Source organism: Bombina bombina, chromosome 9 (assembly GCF_027579735.1).
Source record: "Bombina bombina isolate aBomBom1 chromosome 9, aBomBom1.pri, whole genome shotgun sequence".
NCBI lineage: Eukaryota > Metazoa > Chordata > Amphibia > Anura > Bombinatoridae > Bombina > Bombina bombina.
In genome coordinates this window covers 110,793,174-110,812,308 of record NC_069507.1, presented here as the reverse complement: position 1 = coordinate 110,812,308, position 19,135 = coordinate 110,793,174, and the positions used below count along the sequence as shown (strand labels likewise).

At 40.9% G+C, this 19,135-nt stretch overlaps 1 protein-coding gene across 1 annotated transcript in view; it reads right to left on the bottom strand.

Annotated features, from left to right (window-relative positions):
* KIF20B (kinesin family member 20B) overlaps positions 1-19,135 on the bottom strand; it is a 627,757-nt gene that overhangs the window by 521,322 nt on the left and 87,300 nt on the right. The window contains exon 5 of the mRNA XM_053692918.1: positions 4,102-4,328. Within this exon, the coding sequence (XP_053548893.1) occupies positions 4,102-4,328 (227 nt within the window). The remainder of the gene's footprint in view (positions 1-4,101; positions 4,329-19,135) is intronic.

The following is a 19,135-nucleotide window of genomic DNA, read 5'->3' as shown; positions in this document are numbered from 1 at the left end:
ATACGGGGCTTCTTTTGTGCTTCCGACCTGGACTGTAATTTCAACAGATGCAAGTCTCACAGGTTGGGGAGCTGTGTGGGGATCTCTGACGGCACAAGGAGTTTGGGAATCTCAGGAGGTGAGATTACCGATCAATATTTTGGAACTCCGTGCAATTTTCAGAGCTCTTCAGTTTTGGCCTCTTCTGAAGAGAGAATCGTTCATTTGTTTTCAGACGGACAATGTCACAACTGTGGCATACATCAATCATCAAGGAGGAACTCACAGTCCTCTGGCTATGAAAGAAGTATCTCGAATTTTGGTTTGGGCGGAATCCAGCTCCTGTCTAATCTCTGCGGTTCATATCCCAGGTGTAGACAATTGGGAAGCGGATTATCTCAGTCGCCAAACGTTGCATCCGGGCGAATGGTCTCTTCACCCAGAGGTATTTCTTCAGATTGTTCAAATGTGGGAACTTCCAGAAATAGATTTGATGGCGTCCCATCTAAACAAGAAACTTCCCAGGTATCTGTCCAGATCCCGGGATCCTCAGGCGGAGGCAGTGGATGCATTATCACTTCCTTGGAAGTATCATCCTGCCTATATCTTTCCGCCCCTAGTTCTTCTTCCAAGAGTAATCTCCAAGTTTCTGAAGGAATGCTCGTTTGTTCTGCTGGTAGCTCCGGCATGGCCTCACAGGTTTTGGTATGCGGATCTTGTCCGGATGGCCTCTTGCCAACCGTGGACTCTTCCGTTAAGACCAGACCTTCTGTCACAAGGTCCTTTTTTCCATCAGGATCTGAAATCCTTAAATTTAAAGGTATGGAGATTGAACGCTTGTTTCTTCGTCAAAGAGGTTTCTCTGACGCTGTGATTAATACTATGTTACAGGCTCGTAAATCTGTATCTAGAGAGATATATTATAGAGTCTGGAAGACTTATATTTCTTGGTGTCTTTCTCATCATTTTTCTTGGCATTCTTTCAGAATTCCGAGAATTTTACAGTTTCTTCAGGATGGTTTAGATAAAGGTTTGTCCTCAAGTTCCTTGAAAGGACAAATCTCTGCTCTTTCTGTTCTTTTTCACAGAAAGATTGCTATTCTTCCTGATATTCATTGTTTTGTACAAGCTTTGGTTCGTATAAAACCTGTCATTAAGTCAATTTCTCCTCCTTGGAGTTTGAATTTGGTTCTGGGGGCTCTTCAAGCTCCTCCGTTTGAACCTATGCATTCATTGGACATTAAATTACTTTCTTGGAAAGTTTTGTTCCTTTTGGCCATCTCTTCTGCCAGAAGAGTTTCTGAATTATCTGCTCTTTCTTGTGAGTCTCCTTTTTTGATTTTTCATCAGGATAAGGCGGTGTTGCAAACTTCTTTTGAATTTTTACCTAAAGTTGTGAATTTCAACAACATTAGTAGAGAAATTGTGGTTCCTTCATTATGTCCTAATCCTAAGAATTCTAAGGAGAAATCGTTGCATTCTTTGGATGTTGTTAGAGCTTTGAAATATTATGTTGAAGCTACTAAATCTTTCAGAAAGACTTCTAGTCTATTTGTTATCTTTTCCGGTTCTAGAAAAGGCCAGAAAGCTTCTGCCATTTCTTTGGCATCTTGGTTGAAATCTTTAATTCATCTTGCCTATGTTGAGTCGGGTAAAACTCCGCCTCAGAGAATTACAGCTCATTCTACTAGGTCAGTTTCTACTTCCTGGGCGTTTAGGAATGAAGCTTCGGTTGATCAGATTTGCAAAGCAGCAACTTGTTCCTCTTTGCATACTTTTACTAAATTCTACCATTTTGATGTATTTTCTTCTTCTGAAGCAGTTTTTGGTAGAAAAGTACTTCAGGCAGCGGTTTCAGTTTGAATCTTCTGCTTATGTTTTTCGTTAAACTTTATTTTGGGTGTGGATTATTTTCAGCAGGAATTGGCTGTCTTTATTTTATCCCTCCCTCTCTAGTGACTCTTGTGTGGAAAGATCCACATCTTGGGTAGTCATTATCCCATACGTCACTAGCTCATGGACTCTTGCTAATTACATGAAAGAAAACATAATTTATGTAAGAACTTACCTGATAAATTCATTTCTTTCATATTAGCAAGAGTCCATGAGGCCCGCCCTTTTTTTGTGGTGGTTATGATTTTGTATAAAGCACAATTATTCCAATTCCTTATTTTATATGCTTTCGCACTTTTTTATCACCCCACTTCTTGGCTATTCGTTAAACTGAATTGTGGGTGTGGTGAGGGGTGTATTTATAGGCATTTTGAGGTTTGGGAAACTTTGCCCCTCCTGGTAGGAATGTATATGCCATACGTCACTAGCTCATGGACTCTTGCTAATATGAAAGAAATGAATTTATCAGGTAAGTTCTTACATAAATTATGTTTTTTCCTTTTGCTTTTTGAAATGGTCGCAAGCATTTTTGCCGTTTTTGGAGAAAATGCACCAAATATAGCTTTGTTTTTGAGTTCTATTTGTAGCTGATTTTGTATTAAAAATATCTCTCTTTCTTTGCCTCCTGATAAATGATCCAATTCTCTCTACTCGGATTGTCGATATATTTTCTAAATTTGTTTTTCAGGGTATTCGTTAATTGGAGATCTCTAGCTTTTATCTTTCTTTTCCTTTTGACCGTGAAGGCCTTTATCTCACCCCTAAGAAAGGCCTTTGCGGCTTCCCAATATATTTCAGTCTTAAAAAGATAGTCTTTATTTAGTAAAGCATAGTCCCTCCATTTTTGAGTGAGCCAGTTCCTAAAATAAATATTAGAATACAGAAATGAGGGGAAAAAGAATTTGCCGCATAGATTTTCTCTGTTATTCCCCAGCTGGACAGACAGAGAGATAATAGCATGATCTGATAAGACTATACTTTTGATATCTGTCTTAATTTCTAATTGTAAGAGTTTTTCGGAGGCCAGGAACATATCTATCCTTGAGAATGTATGGAAGGTCTTGGACTCGCATGTAAACATGTTGTATTCTCCAGATATCCCTGAGCCCAAGACCTTTCATAAAGGATTTCAAGACCCTGGCCTCCTTCTTAGACCTATAAGAGCCACTTGACCTTAGTCTGTCCAGCTGGGGGATACACACACTATTGAAATCTCCACCAATAATTACTTGGGAATCCACTGACTTGATTAATTTTGCATAAAGTTTATCCCAGAAATCTGGTCGGCATTCATTTGGTGCATAGAGATTGCATAATGTATAGCGCCATTTATTAATCTCTATTTCTAAAATGAGATACCTTCCCTCCGCATCTCTGTGTTGCGAAATTAGCTGAAACCCTAAATCCTTGCTGAAAATACATGCCACTCCTCTCTTTCTTTTAACTGCCGGAGTCGCATACACTTCCCCAATCCAACCCATTCTTAGTTTCTCTATTTCCTGCAGACTCAAATGTGTTTCCTGCAGGAAAGCAATATCTGGTTTGTAACTTTTCAGATGTTGTAATATTTTTTTTCTTTTGGCAGGGGAGGAGAACCCCCCCACATTCCAAGATAATAAGTTAAGTAATTTTTTCATTTCTATTAATGTGAATTTTTATAGCCCCATCTGAAGAGAGGGACAGAGGGGGGGTGACCCAGAGTGGAGAGGAGGTAGAGGGCCGGAAGAGGGAAATAGAAGAGAAAAGAGAAAGAAGGGAAAAAAAAAAAAAAGCAGACAAACAGTAGAACATATCGGTACCAAGCAGGCCAACCAATGTACAAAAAGAGAACACAACTATTCTCATAGTTCATTCTGACTTTTCTTATTTTTCTAAAAATTGTTTAACGTCCTCCACTGTAGTTAATGTAAAAATATTATTGTCAATAAAAATTTTGATTTTTGCCGGATAGATCATAGTAGCTTTATGACCTGCATTAATCAGTTGCGTGCACCAGGGGGCCATCAGTCTCCTTCTATTTAATGTTTCCACAGAGAAATCTTGAAATAAGTATATACGTTCTTTATTGGCCTATGCTTTTTTTCCTATAGTATGCTAGGATTCTCTGTTTATCCTGAAAATTTAGGAGCTTTGCCAGGACTGGTCTTTTATATTTGGAGGTGTCGTCTTTCTTTGCTCCCAGTCTGTGTACCCTCTCAACAGCTATCTCTGTATTATCTAGTGGCATACCTAATAGTTCTGGTAATGTAGTTTTCATAAAGGTCATTAGGTCAGCGAATTCTGAAGTCTCTGGGAGACCCACTATTTTCAAGTTGTTTCTACGCGACCTATCTTCTAGGTCGTCCAGTCGTGCTTGCAGTGTGTCGATATTCTTAGTGTGTGTATCTACAAGGGTCTGTTGGGTGTGTTGTCGGTCCTCTATATCAGAGATCCTGTTCTCTATTTCCCCTAATCTTCTTGAAATTTGTTTAAGTTCATTTGTCAGAGTCATTAATTCTGTCTTAACTTCTCCAAATTGTGGTAAAAAAAGATCAGAAATTTGTTTTACTAGAATGTTAGTGTCTATAATAGTGTTGGAGACTGGTGTGATATCTATTGTAGCTGTCTCTGAGCTTCCTATGCTTGTCCTGGGTTTCCTATCTTTTATTTTGGGTGGCATTGTGCCTATATCAGTTCTACTAATTCCTAGAAATTTGTCCATAAAAGAGAGATTAATATGAGAGAGAAGAAGAAAGGCTGTAGCAGCAGCGTGTACTTAAGTGAATCTTTGAGAGTGTAACAGGTGAATATCCGCTATCTTCCAAAAAGTGAACTGCCAGACCTTGGCAAATCTCAAAAAGCACAGAAAAACAGTGTGTGATGATATAGCTTTTTATGTCTCGTGTGAGTGTGTAATCGGCCAATCCTAAAAATCTTGCCGAACTATATAAGATCAGTGATACCTCTTTGGTGGTTAAAAATACAGTGTACTGGAAAGTGTGTGATAATATGCCCGCCAAATATTCATATATCTCAAATATGTTTTTCACCTTGTATGAAACCCAGACAGTGGTTATCCTAGCAACTAGGAGTCTCACCTGGAGACTTTACGTTATCCTATATCACATAACCAAATCAGTCTTCGCCTTCACATGTTATAAATCAGTTTCACTTATAAGTAGTTATATCACATCCATTTAGTTCATACTTAGTCTTTCTTTCCAAGAGTCTAATATAACATATTTGTCTGCTCAAATAGACTCCAGGGTCATTACTCATAAAATGAATTTTTCATTTTATGAGTAATGACCCTGGATTCTATTTGAGCACACTGCCCATATAATATATATATATATTTTTTGTTGCGATCATATATTAAGTTAATATAAACCCCTTGAAGCTCATGTAAATCCTATTAAGTTAGGGTGACCTATGAGAGGGATGGTATAAAATGTGTTTTGGAGACATGATTCCATATAAATCATCAATCTTTTAATGACAGCTCACATATGACAGACGAAGGTGAGCCCTAATGTAACACACAGCATGCTAATGTAACGGACACTGAACAAGATTCACATAGTGGGAATTTGGTTATTAGGAACCATATGATAATACGTCAGTAAGCCTCCACATCAGGATGACACACATTGGTTAACGCAGGAGCTGCAGCGTGGGCTTTACAGTATGGAATTGGTATAGCCGTGTAGCCTTTTAGCCACTTGGATATGGCACACGAAGGATGTAGAGAGCCCATTTGAACCTGACACATATTGCGATAAAATTTGTTAACACCTGACTGTAAAGTAAGAATCGGAGGTGGGCATATGATGGAAGGAGTGTAAGAGGTTCACAAACAATTCAATAACTGATTGTTGATACCGATCTGCTATGTTTATATCTGCTAACGGTTAGTGTTTTACAAGAAATTGATTCACAATATTTCAACGAGCACTTCTCTAGCACTGCTGGCTTATGATTGGTGTTTGAAACAGTTGTTAGTTAGATCCAATCATACCGCAACCGGCAATTACGCCCATTACACACCGCTTCACATTGGCTACTGACTGGGCGGTTTGTCATGCAGGACAGGGATTGGCTAAGAACTTACACACATGCACTACTTAAGAGGGTGGCACCCGGGCCTCGGCTTGAACGATCACATTGAGAAAGGCTGAATAATACAGCCGAAACGCGTTTGTGCTTGCAGTAAGCACTTTGTTGTGCACTATTTGTTGGTTTTAACACTGTCCCTAGTCCCTGACACCTGAAGCCGAGGAAGCTGCTATCGGCCAGTAAACAGGGGGGCTAGGTGTACAGTTTTAGTGTGGGTACTTTATCAAGGTATATCCTTGTTTTTACTTTGGTCTTTATTAAAAATTCAATTTTTTAACCCTCACGTATTTACGGATGAGTGCAAATTATACCCTAAACCTTTTTGGTTCTCTTACCAATTCCTAGTGTATGTATATATATTTAGGGTCAGCACCGGATTACATATCTATCTATTCCTAATTTAACTATTTCTAGTGCCAGTTTCTTATTCTAAATAATTCACTTGTACAGTAGGGCGTGATCTGCAGTGAAACTGGAGCTCTATAAGGGAGAGCGTGGTTATAGCCAGACAACAATACGAGGTGGACATGTGTTTTGTTTTTGGGTGTAGTTATCCGTGCGATGAACGTGGCTGCACCTGATCGTATCTCCACCTAGTTCATGGTTCGGATTTCACACTGACCCGTCAGATTATATGTCCGGAGCCCCAAATGGAGTCTGCCTGTCACCTATCACCAGGATCACTGGACTTAGCTACAACCTTACGTGCAAGGTGGTTATAGAAAGTTACTGTGCTTTTTTGTATACACTGTCTGGTGGGTTCTAATTTGTACCAACTGTGTGCGAGCTTGGGGCTTATGCTTATAAAGTGTGCATGCATATTTGCCTCAGGCGAATAGAATGTCTACGCACAAGAGGTTGATGTATGAGCACTGTATATAAGGCTTAAAGATATTCACTGTGTGTGCTTAGGGCTGTGTCTGATAATACCAAGTGTTTATAAACATGTTACTTATCCTCCTTTGATATTTGTATTCACTATTCAGAACTTTGGTTTCCTTCTCTGCTGGTTTCAAATATCATCATGTAATGGTACTTATGTGTGTGCTCTGTGTACCATGCCAGTGCTGTGCTGCTCACTTTATGCTAAGGATAGACATGTAACTCAATAGAACAGGGGAGGGCTGTACATTTTTAGCCATTTTGGTCCTCTTTGGGCCGAAATTGGAATTGCACATTTTCGGCGGCCCAAATTTTGGTGCATCGCTAGTAACTGCAAAACAGTAAGTCAAGTAATGAACTCAAACAGCAGCTCTAGGCTGGCATCAAATTTAAAATATGCTACACAATAATTTTGCCGAAAATAAAAGGCAAAAAAAAAAAAAAAAACGAAAAAAGTTTTTAAAAAAAATGCTATTTTCGGCAGAAACTTTCTGCGACCGAAATTTCGGTGCATCCCTAGTTTGCCCTTTGAAGGGAATGTTAAGCAGCTTAGACTTTGAAGTAACGTCAGCTGACCATGATTTAAGCCATAGCGCCCTGCGCGCTTGAATAGCAAAACCAGAATTTTTAGCCGTTAGTTTAGTCAAATGAACAATGGCATCAGAAACAAAAGAATTGGCTAGCTTAAGTGCTCTAAGCTTGTCAAGTATTTCATCTTATGGGGTCTCTACCTGTAAAGCCTCTTCCAGAGACTCAAACCAGAAAGCCGCAGCAGCAGTGACTGGGGCAATGCATGCAAGGGGCTGTAGAATAAAACCTTGTTGAATAAACATTTTCTTAAGGTAACCCTCTAACTTTTTATCCATTAGCTCTGAGAAAGCACAACTGTCCTCGACAGGGATAGTAGTACGCTTAGCTAGGGTAGAAACTGCTCCCTCCACCTTAGGAACTGTCTGCCATAAGTCCCGTGTGGTGGCATCTATTGGAAACATTTTCTTCAAAATAGGAGGGGGAGAGAACGGCACACCTGGTCTATCCCATTCCTTAGTAATAATTTCTGTAAACCTTTTAGGTATTGGAAAAACATCAGTGCACACCGGCACTGCATAGTATTTGTCCAATCTACACAATTTTTCTGGCACTGCAATAGTATCACAGTCATTCAGAGCAGCTAAAACCTCCCTGAGTAAAACGCGGAGGTGTTCAAGCTTAAATTTAAATGTAGACATATCAGAATCAGGTTGAATCTTTTTCTCTGAGTCAGAACCATCACCCACAGAAAGAAGTTCTCCTTCCTCAGCTTCTGTATATTGTGAGCGAGTATCAGACATAGCTCTTAAAGCGTCAGTATGCTCTGTATTTCTTCTAACTCCAGAGCTGTCTCGCTTTCCTCTAAACCCAGGTAGTCTGGATAATACCGCTGACAGGGTATTATCCATGACCGTCGCCATGTCTTGTAAAGTTAACGCTATGGGCGCACTAGATGTACTTGGCGCCATTAGAGCGCGAGTCCCTCGAGCGGGAGTCAAAGGGTCTGACACGTGGGTCGAGTTAGTCGACATAACTTCCCCCTCGTCAGATTCCTCTGGTGATAAATTTTTTAAAAACAGAATAGGACCTTTTTTACTTAAAGTGAAATCAGTACATTTGGTAAACATTCTAAGAGGGGGTTCCACCATGGCTTCTAAACATAATGAACAAGGAGTTTCCTCTATGTCAGACATGTTTGTACAGACTAGCAATGAGACCAGCAAGCTTGGAAAACACTTTAAATCAAGTTAACAAGCAAAAAAATAAAAACGGTACTGTGCCTTTAAGAGAAACAAATTTTGTCAGAATTTGAAAAACAGTGAAAAAAAGCAGTAAATCAAATGAAATTTTTACAGTGTGTATAATAAGCTAACAGAGCATTGCACCCACTTGCAAATGGATGATTAACCCCTTAGTTCAAAAAACGGATCAAAAAAACAATAGACGTTTTTTAACAGTCACAACAAACTGCCACAGCCCTCCTGTGGGCCTACCTTCCCAAACAAATGACTCTGGAAACCCTAAGAGCCCTTTAGAGATGTCCTATAGCATTCAGGGGACTCCTGGAGGAAGCTGGATGTCTCAGTCTGCGCAATAAAGCGCTAAATTAGGCCCCTCCCACTCATAGTAACACAGTGGAAAGCCTCAGGAAACTGTTTCTAGGCAAATTTAAGCCAGCCATGTGGAAAAAAACTAGGCCCCAATAAAGTTTTATCACCAAAGTATATATAAAAACGTTTAAACATGCCAGCAAACGTTTTATATTGTAAATCTATAAGAGTATTACCTCAGAAAGTAAGCATGATACCAGTCGCTATTAAATCACTGTATTCAGGCTTACCTTACATAAATCTGGTATCAGCAGCATTTTCTAGCATTCCCATCTTCTAGAAAAAAAATTAACTGCACATACCTCATAGCAGGATAACCTGCACGCCATTCCCCCGCTGAAGTTACCTCTCTCTTCAGTTATGTGTGAGAACAGCAATGGATCTTAGTTACAACCTGCTAAGATCATAGAAATCACAGGCAGATTCTTCTTCTATTTTCTGCCTGGGACAAAATAGTACAACTCCAGTACCATTTAAAAATAAACTTTTGATTGAAGAAGAAAAAAACAACTACGTTTCACCACTTCTCTCTTACTACCTCCATGCTTGTCGAGAGTTGCAAGAGAATGACTGGATATGGCAGTTAGGGGAGGAGCTATATAGCAGCTCTGCTGTGGGTGATCCTCTTGCAACTTCCTGTTGGGAAGGAGAATATCCCACAAGTAATGGATGATCCGTGGACTGGATACACCTTACAAGAGAAATAAACTTTTGATTGAAGATAACACTACAATAAGTCACCACTTATCTCTTGATACTTCCCTTGTCGAGAGTTGCAAGAGAATGACTGGAGGTGGCAGTTAGGGGAGGAGCTATATAGACAGCTCTGCTGTGGGTGTCCTCTTGCAACTTCCTGTTGGGAAGGAGAATATCCCACAAGTAATGGATGAACCCGTGGACTGGATACACCTTACAAGAGAAATTAATTTATCAGGTGAGATCTCACATAAATTATGTTTTCTTTCGTGTAATTGGCAGGAGTCCATGAGCTAGTGATGTATGGGATAGAAATACCCAAGATGTGGGAGACCACAGAAGAGTCACTAGAAAGGGAGGGATAAAAACATAATTTATGCTTACCTGATAAATTCCTTTCTCCTGTAGTGTAGTCAGTCCACGGGTCATCATTACTTATGGGATATTAACTCCTCCCCAACAGGAAGTGCAAGAGGATCACCCAAGCAGAGCTGCTATATAGCTCCTCCCCTCTACGTCACACCCAGTCATTCGACCGAGAACCAAACGAGAAAGGAGAAACTATAGGGTGCAGTGGTGACTGGAGTATAATTAAAAAATTTAGACCTGCCTTAAAAAACAGGGCGGGCCGTGGACTGACTACACTACAGGAGAAAGGAATTTATCAGGTAAGCATAAATTATGTTTTCTCCTGTTAAGTGTAGTCAGTCCACGGGTCATCATTACTTATGGGATACCAATACCAAAGCTAAGTACACGGATGACGGGAGGGACAGGCAGGATCTCTATACGGAAGGAACCACTGCCTGAAGAACCTTTCTCCCAAAAACAGCCTCCGAAGAAGCAAAAGTGTCAAATTTGGAAAATTTGGAAAAAGTATGAAGAGAAGACCAAGTTGCAGCCTTGCAAATCTGTTCAACAGAGGCCTCGTTCTTAAAGGCCCAAGTGGAAGCCACAGCTCTAGTAGAATGAGCTGTAATCCTTTCAGGAGGTTGCTGTCCAGCAGTCTCATAGGCTAAACGTATTATGCTACGAAGCCAAAAGGATAGAGAGGTAGCAGATGCTGTTTGACCTCTCCTCTGTCCAGAATAAACGACAAACAGGGAAGAAGTTTGTCTAAAATCTTTAGTTGCCTGTAAATAAAATTTCAGGGCACGGACTACATCTAGATTGTGCAGAAGTCGTTCCTTCTTTGAAGAAGGGTTAGGACACAATGATGGAACAACAATCTCTTGATTGATATTCTTGTTAGTGACTACCTTAGGTAAGAACCCAGGTTTAGTACGCAGAACTACCTTATCTGAATGAAAAATCAGATACGGAGAATCACAATGTAAGGCTGATAATTCAGAGACTCTACGAGCCGAGGAAATAGCCATTAAAAACAGAACTTTCCAAGATAACAGCTTGATATCAATGGAGTGAAGGGGTTCAAACGGAACACCCTGTAAAACGTTAAGAACTAAGTTTAAGCTCCACGGCGGAGCAACAGATTTAAACACAGGCTTAATCCTGGCCAAAGCCTGACAAAAAGCCTGAACGTCTGGAACTTCTGACAGACGCTTGTGTAAAAGGATGGACAGAGCTGAGATCTGTCCCTTTAACGAACTAGCAGATAAACCCTTTTCTAAACCTTCTTGTAGAAAAGACAATATCCTAGGAATCCTAACCTTACTCCATGAGTAACCCTTGGATTCGCACCAGTGTAAGTATTTACGCCATATCTTATGGTAAATTTTCCTGGTAACAGGTTTCCTAGCCTGTATTAAGGTATCAATTACTGGCTCTGAAAATCCACGCTTTGATAAAATTAAGCGTTCAATTTCCATGCAGTCAGCTTCAGAGAAATTAGGTTTTGATGTTTGAAAGGACCCTGAATTAGAAGGTCCTGTCTCAGAGGCAGAGACCAAGGTGGACAGGATAACATGTCCACTAGATCTGCATACCAGGTCCTGCGTGGCCACGCAGGCGCTATTAGAATCATTGATGCTTTCTCCTGTTTGATCCTTGCAATCAAACGAGGAAGCATCGGGAAGGGTGGAAACACATAAGCCATCCTGAAGGTCCAAGGTGCTGTCAAGGCATCTATCAGGACCCGTAACGAGGAAGCTTGGCGTTCCGGCGAGACGCCATGAGATCCATATCTGGTTTGCCCCAACGTCGAAGTATTTGGGCAAAGACCTCCGGATGAAGTTCCCACTCCCCCGGATGAAAAGTCTGGCGACTTAGGAAATCCGCCTCCCAGTTGTCCACTCCTGGGATGTGGATCGCTGACAGGTGGCAAGAGTGAGACTCTGCCCAGCAAATTATCTTTGATACTTCCATCATCGCTAGGAAACTTCTTGTCCCTCCCTGATGGTTGATGTAAGCCACAGTCGTGATGTTGTCCGACTGAAACCTGATAAACCTCAGAGTTGCTAACTGAGGCCAAGCCAGTAGGGCATTGAGAACTGCTCTCAATTCCAGAATGTTTATTGGAAGGAGACTCTCCTCTTGAGTCCATGATCCCTGAGCCTTCAGGGAATTCCAGACAGCGCCCCAACCTAGAAGGCTGGCGTCTGTAGTTACAATTGTCCAGTCTGGCCTGCTGAAGGGCATCCCCCTGGACAGATGTGGCCGAGAAAGCCACCATAGAAGAGAATTTCTGGTCTCCTGATCCAGATTCAGTGTAGGGGACAAATCTGAGTAATCCCCATTCCACTGACTTAGCATGCACAATTGCAGCGGTCTGAGGCGCAGGCGTGCAAAAGGAACTATGTCCATTGCCGCTACCATTAAGCCGATTACCTCCATGCATTGAGCCACTGACGGGTGTTGAATGGAATGAAGGGCACGGCAAGCATTTAGAAGCTTTGTTAACCTGTCCTCTGTCAGGTAAATTTTCATTTCTACAGAATCTATAAGAGTCCCCAAAAAGGGAACTCTTGTGAGTGGTAAGAGAGAACTCTTCTCCTCGTTTACTTTCCACCCATGTGATCTCAGAAATGCCAGTACTAACTCTGTATGAGACTTGGAAGTTTGAAAGCTTGACGCTTGTATCAGAATGTCGTCTAGGTACGGAGCTACCGAAATTCCTTGCGGTCTTAGTACCGCCAGAAGAGAGCCCAGAACCTTTGTAAAGATTCTTGGAGCCGTAGCCAACCCGAAGGGAAGAGCTACAAACTGGTAATGTTTGTCTAGGAAGGCAAACCTTAGATACCGGTAATGTTCTCTGTGAATCGGTATGTGAAGGTAAGCATCCTTTAAATCCACTGTGGTCATGTACTGACCTCTTTGGATCATGGGTAAGATTGTCCGAATAGTTTCCATCTTGAATGATGGAACTCTTAGGAATTTGTTTAGGATCTTTAAATCCAATATTGGTCTGAAGGTTCCCTCCTTTTTGGGAACCACAAACAGGTTTGAGTAAAACCCTTGTCCGTGTTCCGACCGCGGAACTGGATGGATCACTCCCATTAGTAAAAGGTCTTGTACACAGCGTAGAAACGCCTCTTTCTTTATCTGGTTTGTTGACAACTTGAAAGGTGAAATCTCCCTTGTGGAGGAGAAGCTTTGAAGTCCAGAAGATATCCCTGAGATATGATCTCCAACGCCCAGGGATCCTGGACATCTCTTGCCCAAGCCTGGGCGAAGAGAGAGAGTCTGCCCCCACTAGATCCGTTACCGGATCGGGGGCCCTCACTTCATGCTGTCTTAGGGGCAGCAGCAGGCTTTCTGGCCTGCTTGCCCTTGTTCCAGGCCTGGTTAGGTTTCCAGCCTTGTCTGTAGCGAGCAACAGCTCCTTCCTGTTTTGGAGCAGAGGAAGTTGAAGCTGCTCCTGCCTTGAAATTACGAAAGGCACGAAAATTAGACTGTCTAGCCCTGGGTTTGGCTCTGTCTTGAGGCAGGGCATGGCCTTTACCTCCCGTAATATCAGCGATAATTTCTTTCAAACCGGGCCCGAATAAAGTCTGCCCCTTGAAAGGTAGTGTAAGTAGTTTCGATTTAGAAGTTACATCAGCTGACCAGGATTTTAGCCACAGCGCTCTGCGTGCCTGAATGGCGAATCCGGAATTCTTAGCCGTAAGTTTAGTTAAATGTACTACGGCATCAGAAATAAATGAATTAGCTAGCTTAAGGGTTTTAAGCTTAAGTGAAATCTCATCTAATGTCGCTGAGTCAAGGGTGTCTTCCAGAGACTCAAACCAAAATGCTGCCGCAGCCGTGACAGGCGCAATGCATGCAAGGGGTTGTAATATAAAACCTTGTTGAACAAACATTTTCTTAAGGTAACCCTCTAACTTTTTATCCATTGGATCTGAAAAAGCACAGCTATCCTCCACCGGGATAGTGGTACGCTTAGCTAAAGTAGAAACTGCTCCCTCCACCTTAGGGACCGTTTGCCATAAGTCCCGTGTGGTGGCGTCTATTGGAAACATTTTTCTGAATATAGGAGGGGGTGAGAAAGGCACACCGGGTCTGTCCCACTCCTTAGTTATAATTTCAGTAAGTCTCTTAGGTATAGGAAAAACGTCAGTACTCGTCGGTACCGCAAAATATTTATCCAACCTACACATTTTCTCTGGGATTGCAACTGTGTTACAATCATTCAGAGCCGCTAACACCTCCCCTAGCAATACACGGAGGTTTTCCAGCTTAAACTTAAAATTTGAAATGTCTGAATCCAATTTATTTGGATCAGATCCGTCACCCGCAGAATGAAGCTCTCCGTCCTCATGCTCTGCATATTGTGACGCAGTATCAGACATGGCCCTAGCATTATCAGTATACTCTGTTCTCATCCCAGAGTGATCTTGTTTACCTCTAAGTTCTGGCAATTTAGACAAAACTTCAGTCATAACATTAGCCATGTCTTGTAAAGTGATTTGTAATGGCCGCCCTGATGTACTTGGCGTTACAATATCACGCACCTCCTGAGCGGGAGATGCAGGTACTGACACGTGAGGCAAGTTAGTCGGCATAACTTCCCCCTCGTTGTCTGGTGAATGTTGCTTAACATGTACAGATTGACTTTTATTTAAAGTAGCATCAATGCAATTAGTACATAAATTTCTATTGGGCTCCACCTCGGCTTTTGAACATATTGCACAAAGAGTTTCCTCTGTGTCAGACATGTTTAAACAAACTAGCAATTAGACTAGCAAGCTTGGAAATACTTTTCAACTAAATTTACAAGCAATATGTAAAAACGTTACTGTGCCTTTAAGAAGCACACAAAAACTGTCACAGTTGAATAACAATGAACCGGATTAGTTATATAAACCAAATTTAGCAAGGATTGCACACATTAGCAATGGATGATTAACCCTTAATATCAGAAAAAACGTATAACAATTGACAATATAAGCGTTTTTATCACAGTCAAGCACAGTCTCACAGGTCTGCTGTGAGTGATTACCTCCCTCAAAACTAGTTTTGAAGACCCCTGAGCTCTGTGGAGACGTCCTGGATCATGCAGGGAGAAAAAGACAGACTGTGACTGAATTTCTGATGCGTAGAAAAAGCGCCAAAATAGGCCCCTCCCACTCACACTACAACAGTGAGGGAAGCTCAGTAAACTGTTTTAATTTAAAACAACGACAGCCATGTGGAAAATAAAGCCCAAAACAATTTTCACCAAGTACCTCAGATAATTAAACGATTTAACATGCCAGTAAACGTTTAAAATCTAATATATGAAATGTCATTAAAAAGCCTGCTGCTAGTCACTCACACTGCAAGTTAGGCTAAAAGTTATATGCATACAGTATTTTCCCAGTGAAGTGCCATTCCCCAGAAATACTTAAGTGTTAACATATATACATGTCAGCCTGATACCAGTTGCTACTACTGCATTTAAGGCTGTACTTACATTATATCGGTATTAGCAGTATTTTCAAAGTCAATTCCATTCCTTAGAAAATAATATACTGCAACATACCTCTTTGCAGGTGAACCTGCCCGCTGTCCCCTGATCTGAAGTTACCTTACTCCTCAGAATGGCCGAGAACAGCAAACGGATCTTAGTTACGTCCGCTAAGATCATATACAAAAACTCAGGTAGATTCTTCTTCAAATTCTGCCTGAGAAGGAAACAACACACTCCGGTGCCGTTTTAAAATAAACTTTTGATTGAAGATATAAAAAACTAAGTTTAATCACCACAGTCCTCTCACACATCCTATCTATTAGTTGGGTGCAAGAGAATGACTGGGTGTGACGTAGAGGGGAGGAGCTATATAGCAGCTCTGCTTGGGTGATCCTCTTGCACTTCCTGTTGGGGAGGAGTTAATATCCCATAAGTAATGATGACCCGTGGACTGACTACACTTAACAGGAGAAATAAAAACAGCTATTTAAACATTTACTGGATTTTTTTTTTATCAAGAGGATCAGTCTCCTCAATTTCCAAAGTTATCAACACTTCTTTCAACAAAGAACGAATATACTCAATCCTCAAAAGATAAGATGATTTATCAGTGTCAATGTCTGAAGTAGGATCGTCCGAGTCAGAGCTCCTCATGAGAGGAGGATATATCAGTATGTTGTCGGTCATTACAAATTTCATCAGTAATATGAGAAGTTTTAAAAGACCTTTTACGTTTATTTGAAGGCGGTATTATTATTATCGGTTATTTGTAGAGCAGCCATAGCCGCCTGTATCGCATCAGCAATAAAAATTTTCATATCAACAGGGATATCATGTACTTTAGCTGTTGAAGGAACAACAGATACTGTACTAGCACTAATAGAAACCTTTATCTGTATTCAAAAGCTTATACCAACTGTTACATACTACAGTTGGATATAATCGCCAATAGCTTACAACAGATACACTTGGCTTTGGTAGAACTGTGTTCAGGCAGCATGGTTCCTACAGCGACTTCTGAGACAGGATCAGATTGAGACATCTTGTAAAATAGAAAAAAATAACATTAAACAAAAATACATTTCCACATATAGCAGTTTCAGGAATGGAAAAAATGTAAATGCTAAAATTGACAAAAAAGCAAATAGCGACTTATGGTGGGTGGCGCACCAAGATGGCAGCAATATACTGAAGCTCTGAAACATCTTGTGAGCAACAAGCCTTATGGTAGCCTGAATCCACTGCCATCCACGCCTCTCTTGACAACCTTGTGTCCGAGAATTACAGTGGATAGAGAAATCACTGCCTCTCTCCCACGGAAGTCATTTTAAAAGATATTAAGGAGAAACGGTCCAAGATGGACTCTATAACTAAAGAACTGACTGCCATATTCTCACTGCATCTAGATAATCTTATGAAGTCTTATCTAACACTTCATGAAGCGGTCCGGTCTGCTCAGACACTTTCCTCACTACCAACTATCGCCTCTATACCCGCTGAGGATGCTCCTCAACTTCCACATTTATCACCCTCTTACTCTCCTGGGGACAATGCGTGGCCGGATTGCGTCAAGCCTATCCCAGATCAAAGCATGGCTCCACTTTGCCATCCCTGTACACCCGCTCAGCTGGATGACAGCCCTCGTGGCAGACCACTATCAACGCTGAAGGAGAACACCATGGTTGCGCAGCCAGATAGCGCCTCTCAGCAAATTCCATTACAGGCAGCAGTTTGGATCTCCGAACAGCTAAAACTCTGGCAGAATTTGTAATATACACACGGGCAACAAAATCTGGTGTGGCAGACTCTTACACTATCTATAAGGCACAGCAGGATGGCACGCTTTTGGAATTTGAAGAAAACGGCGGCACCAACCCTTGCTTTGCGCCTCACTGACTCTTGGAAACTACGGGGTGGCCTTTGCTTGGTGCTACCCAGGAGATCACTTGTGCAGGTTCTTCAAATCCGTTATGAGAGCTTCTGGAAAGACCTGCATAGGATCGCCTTCAGACTCGTGAGAAGAGGTATTGGTTGAAGTGTATCTCTGTACTTACATCATAAACAGAGGGACGATTTGCTGACTTGTATACCCCTAGGGAAAGTCTCTTGCCACTGGGGAATAGTTTGTGTGTAGATCTGTTTAACTGTTTATTGATCATGACTACAGTGCAAATACAGGAAAGAGGAGTATCAGAGAATATCGCAAATGCAGTTTGCAAAAACAACTCGATTGCCTTTCGTGATGCCTTCACCTTGCACTGTCACTAAATCAGAATAAAGCACCCCTGCATTATTTGAGTACTTAAGGGATCGTTTGGGGGGAGGGAGGGGGAGTAGGAGGAGATTAGCTATGCTATCTAGCTTAATCTAAGTCTTTATATTTATCGGAGATTAATCATTTTGTAGTAGAATCTGCTTAAATGTAATGCTGTCACTGTCTTTATTACCTTAAAATTTCACTTGAGTGTGGCCCATACTATGAAATCTATTTTTTTCAGATGTATCCCTCTCCGTTCAGTACACTGGTGATTCATCGTTTTCTATACTGTTTAATTATTCATGACCCACCATATTTTACTTAGATTTTATCCTGGGTGAACATTAACATGACAGGTGAGGCTACTCATTTACATAGACCTCAGTCAATGAGCTTGGGTTTGTTATATATTTTTCTAAGATACTTTCTAACCTTGCTACGGAATACTTAATTGAATCTGACTACTATTTGCATTTATCTGGGCAACTTGATCCTTAAAGGGACACTGAACCCAATTTTTTTCTTTTGTGATTCAGATAGAGCATGCAATTTTAAGCAACTTTCTAATTTACTCCTATTACCAATTTTTCTTCGTTCTCTTGCTATCTTTATTTGAAATAAAAGCCATCTAAGCTTTTTTGGGTTAAGAACTCTGGACAGCACTTTTTGATTGGTGGATGGATTTTTTTCCACCAATCAGCAAGGACAACCCAAGTTGTTCACCAAAACGGGCCGGCATCTAAACTTAGATTCTTGCTTTTCAAATAAATATACCAAGAGAATAAAGAAAATTTGATAATAGGAGTAAATTAGAAAGTTGCTTAAAAATTCATGCTCTATCTGAATCACAAAAGAAAAATTTTGGGTTCAGTGTCCCTATAAGCATTTAGAACTACAGCGGTAACACTTTAAATTACATCAACTTGCTAAAGGTAGTGTTCTTTGCGCTTTACTATTTAGTTCATAATCCTGATGCTCAGGCTGTCTTGTTCTCATAGTATGGTACAGACGCTGGATTGATTTAACCTAGGACTGCAATTTTCCCCTTCTGCCATGCTGTTAGAATGAAGATATCTGATGGTTACTTTCTCTAACCTTATCACTGATGCCTGTTATATATGCCAAACAGCTGCAAGAATAGATTTAATCATTATTACATAAAGATGTCTTGTTTTCTGTGTGTTCTCGTTTGTTTATTCTGATATTATTAAAAATTAAGTAGCATGGGTTCAACAGGAGGTGGTATTTTGATGCATCTCTCAATGCATAGACCATTTATATAGTACCAATATTCTGAATTCAAACTTGTGAAGCCCATAATTACCGATCACTGACTAGAGCAAC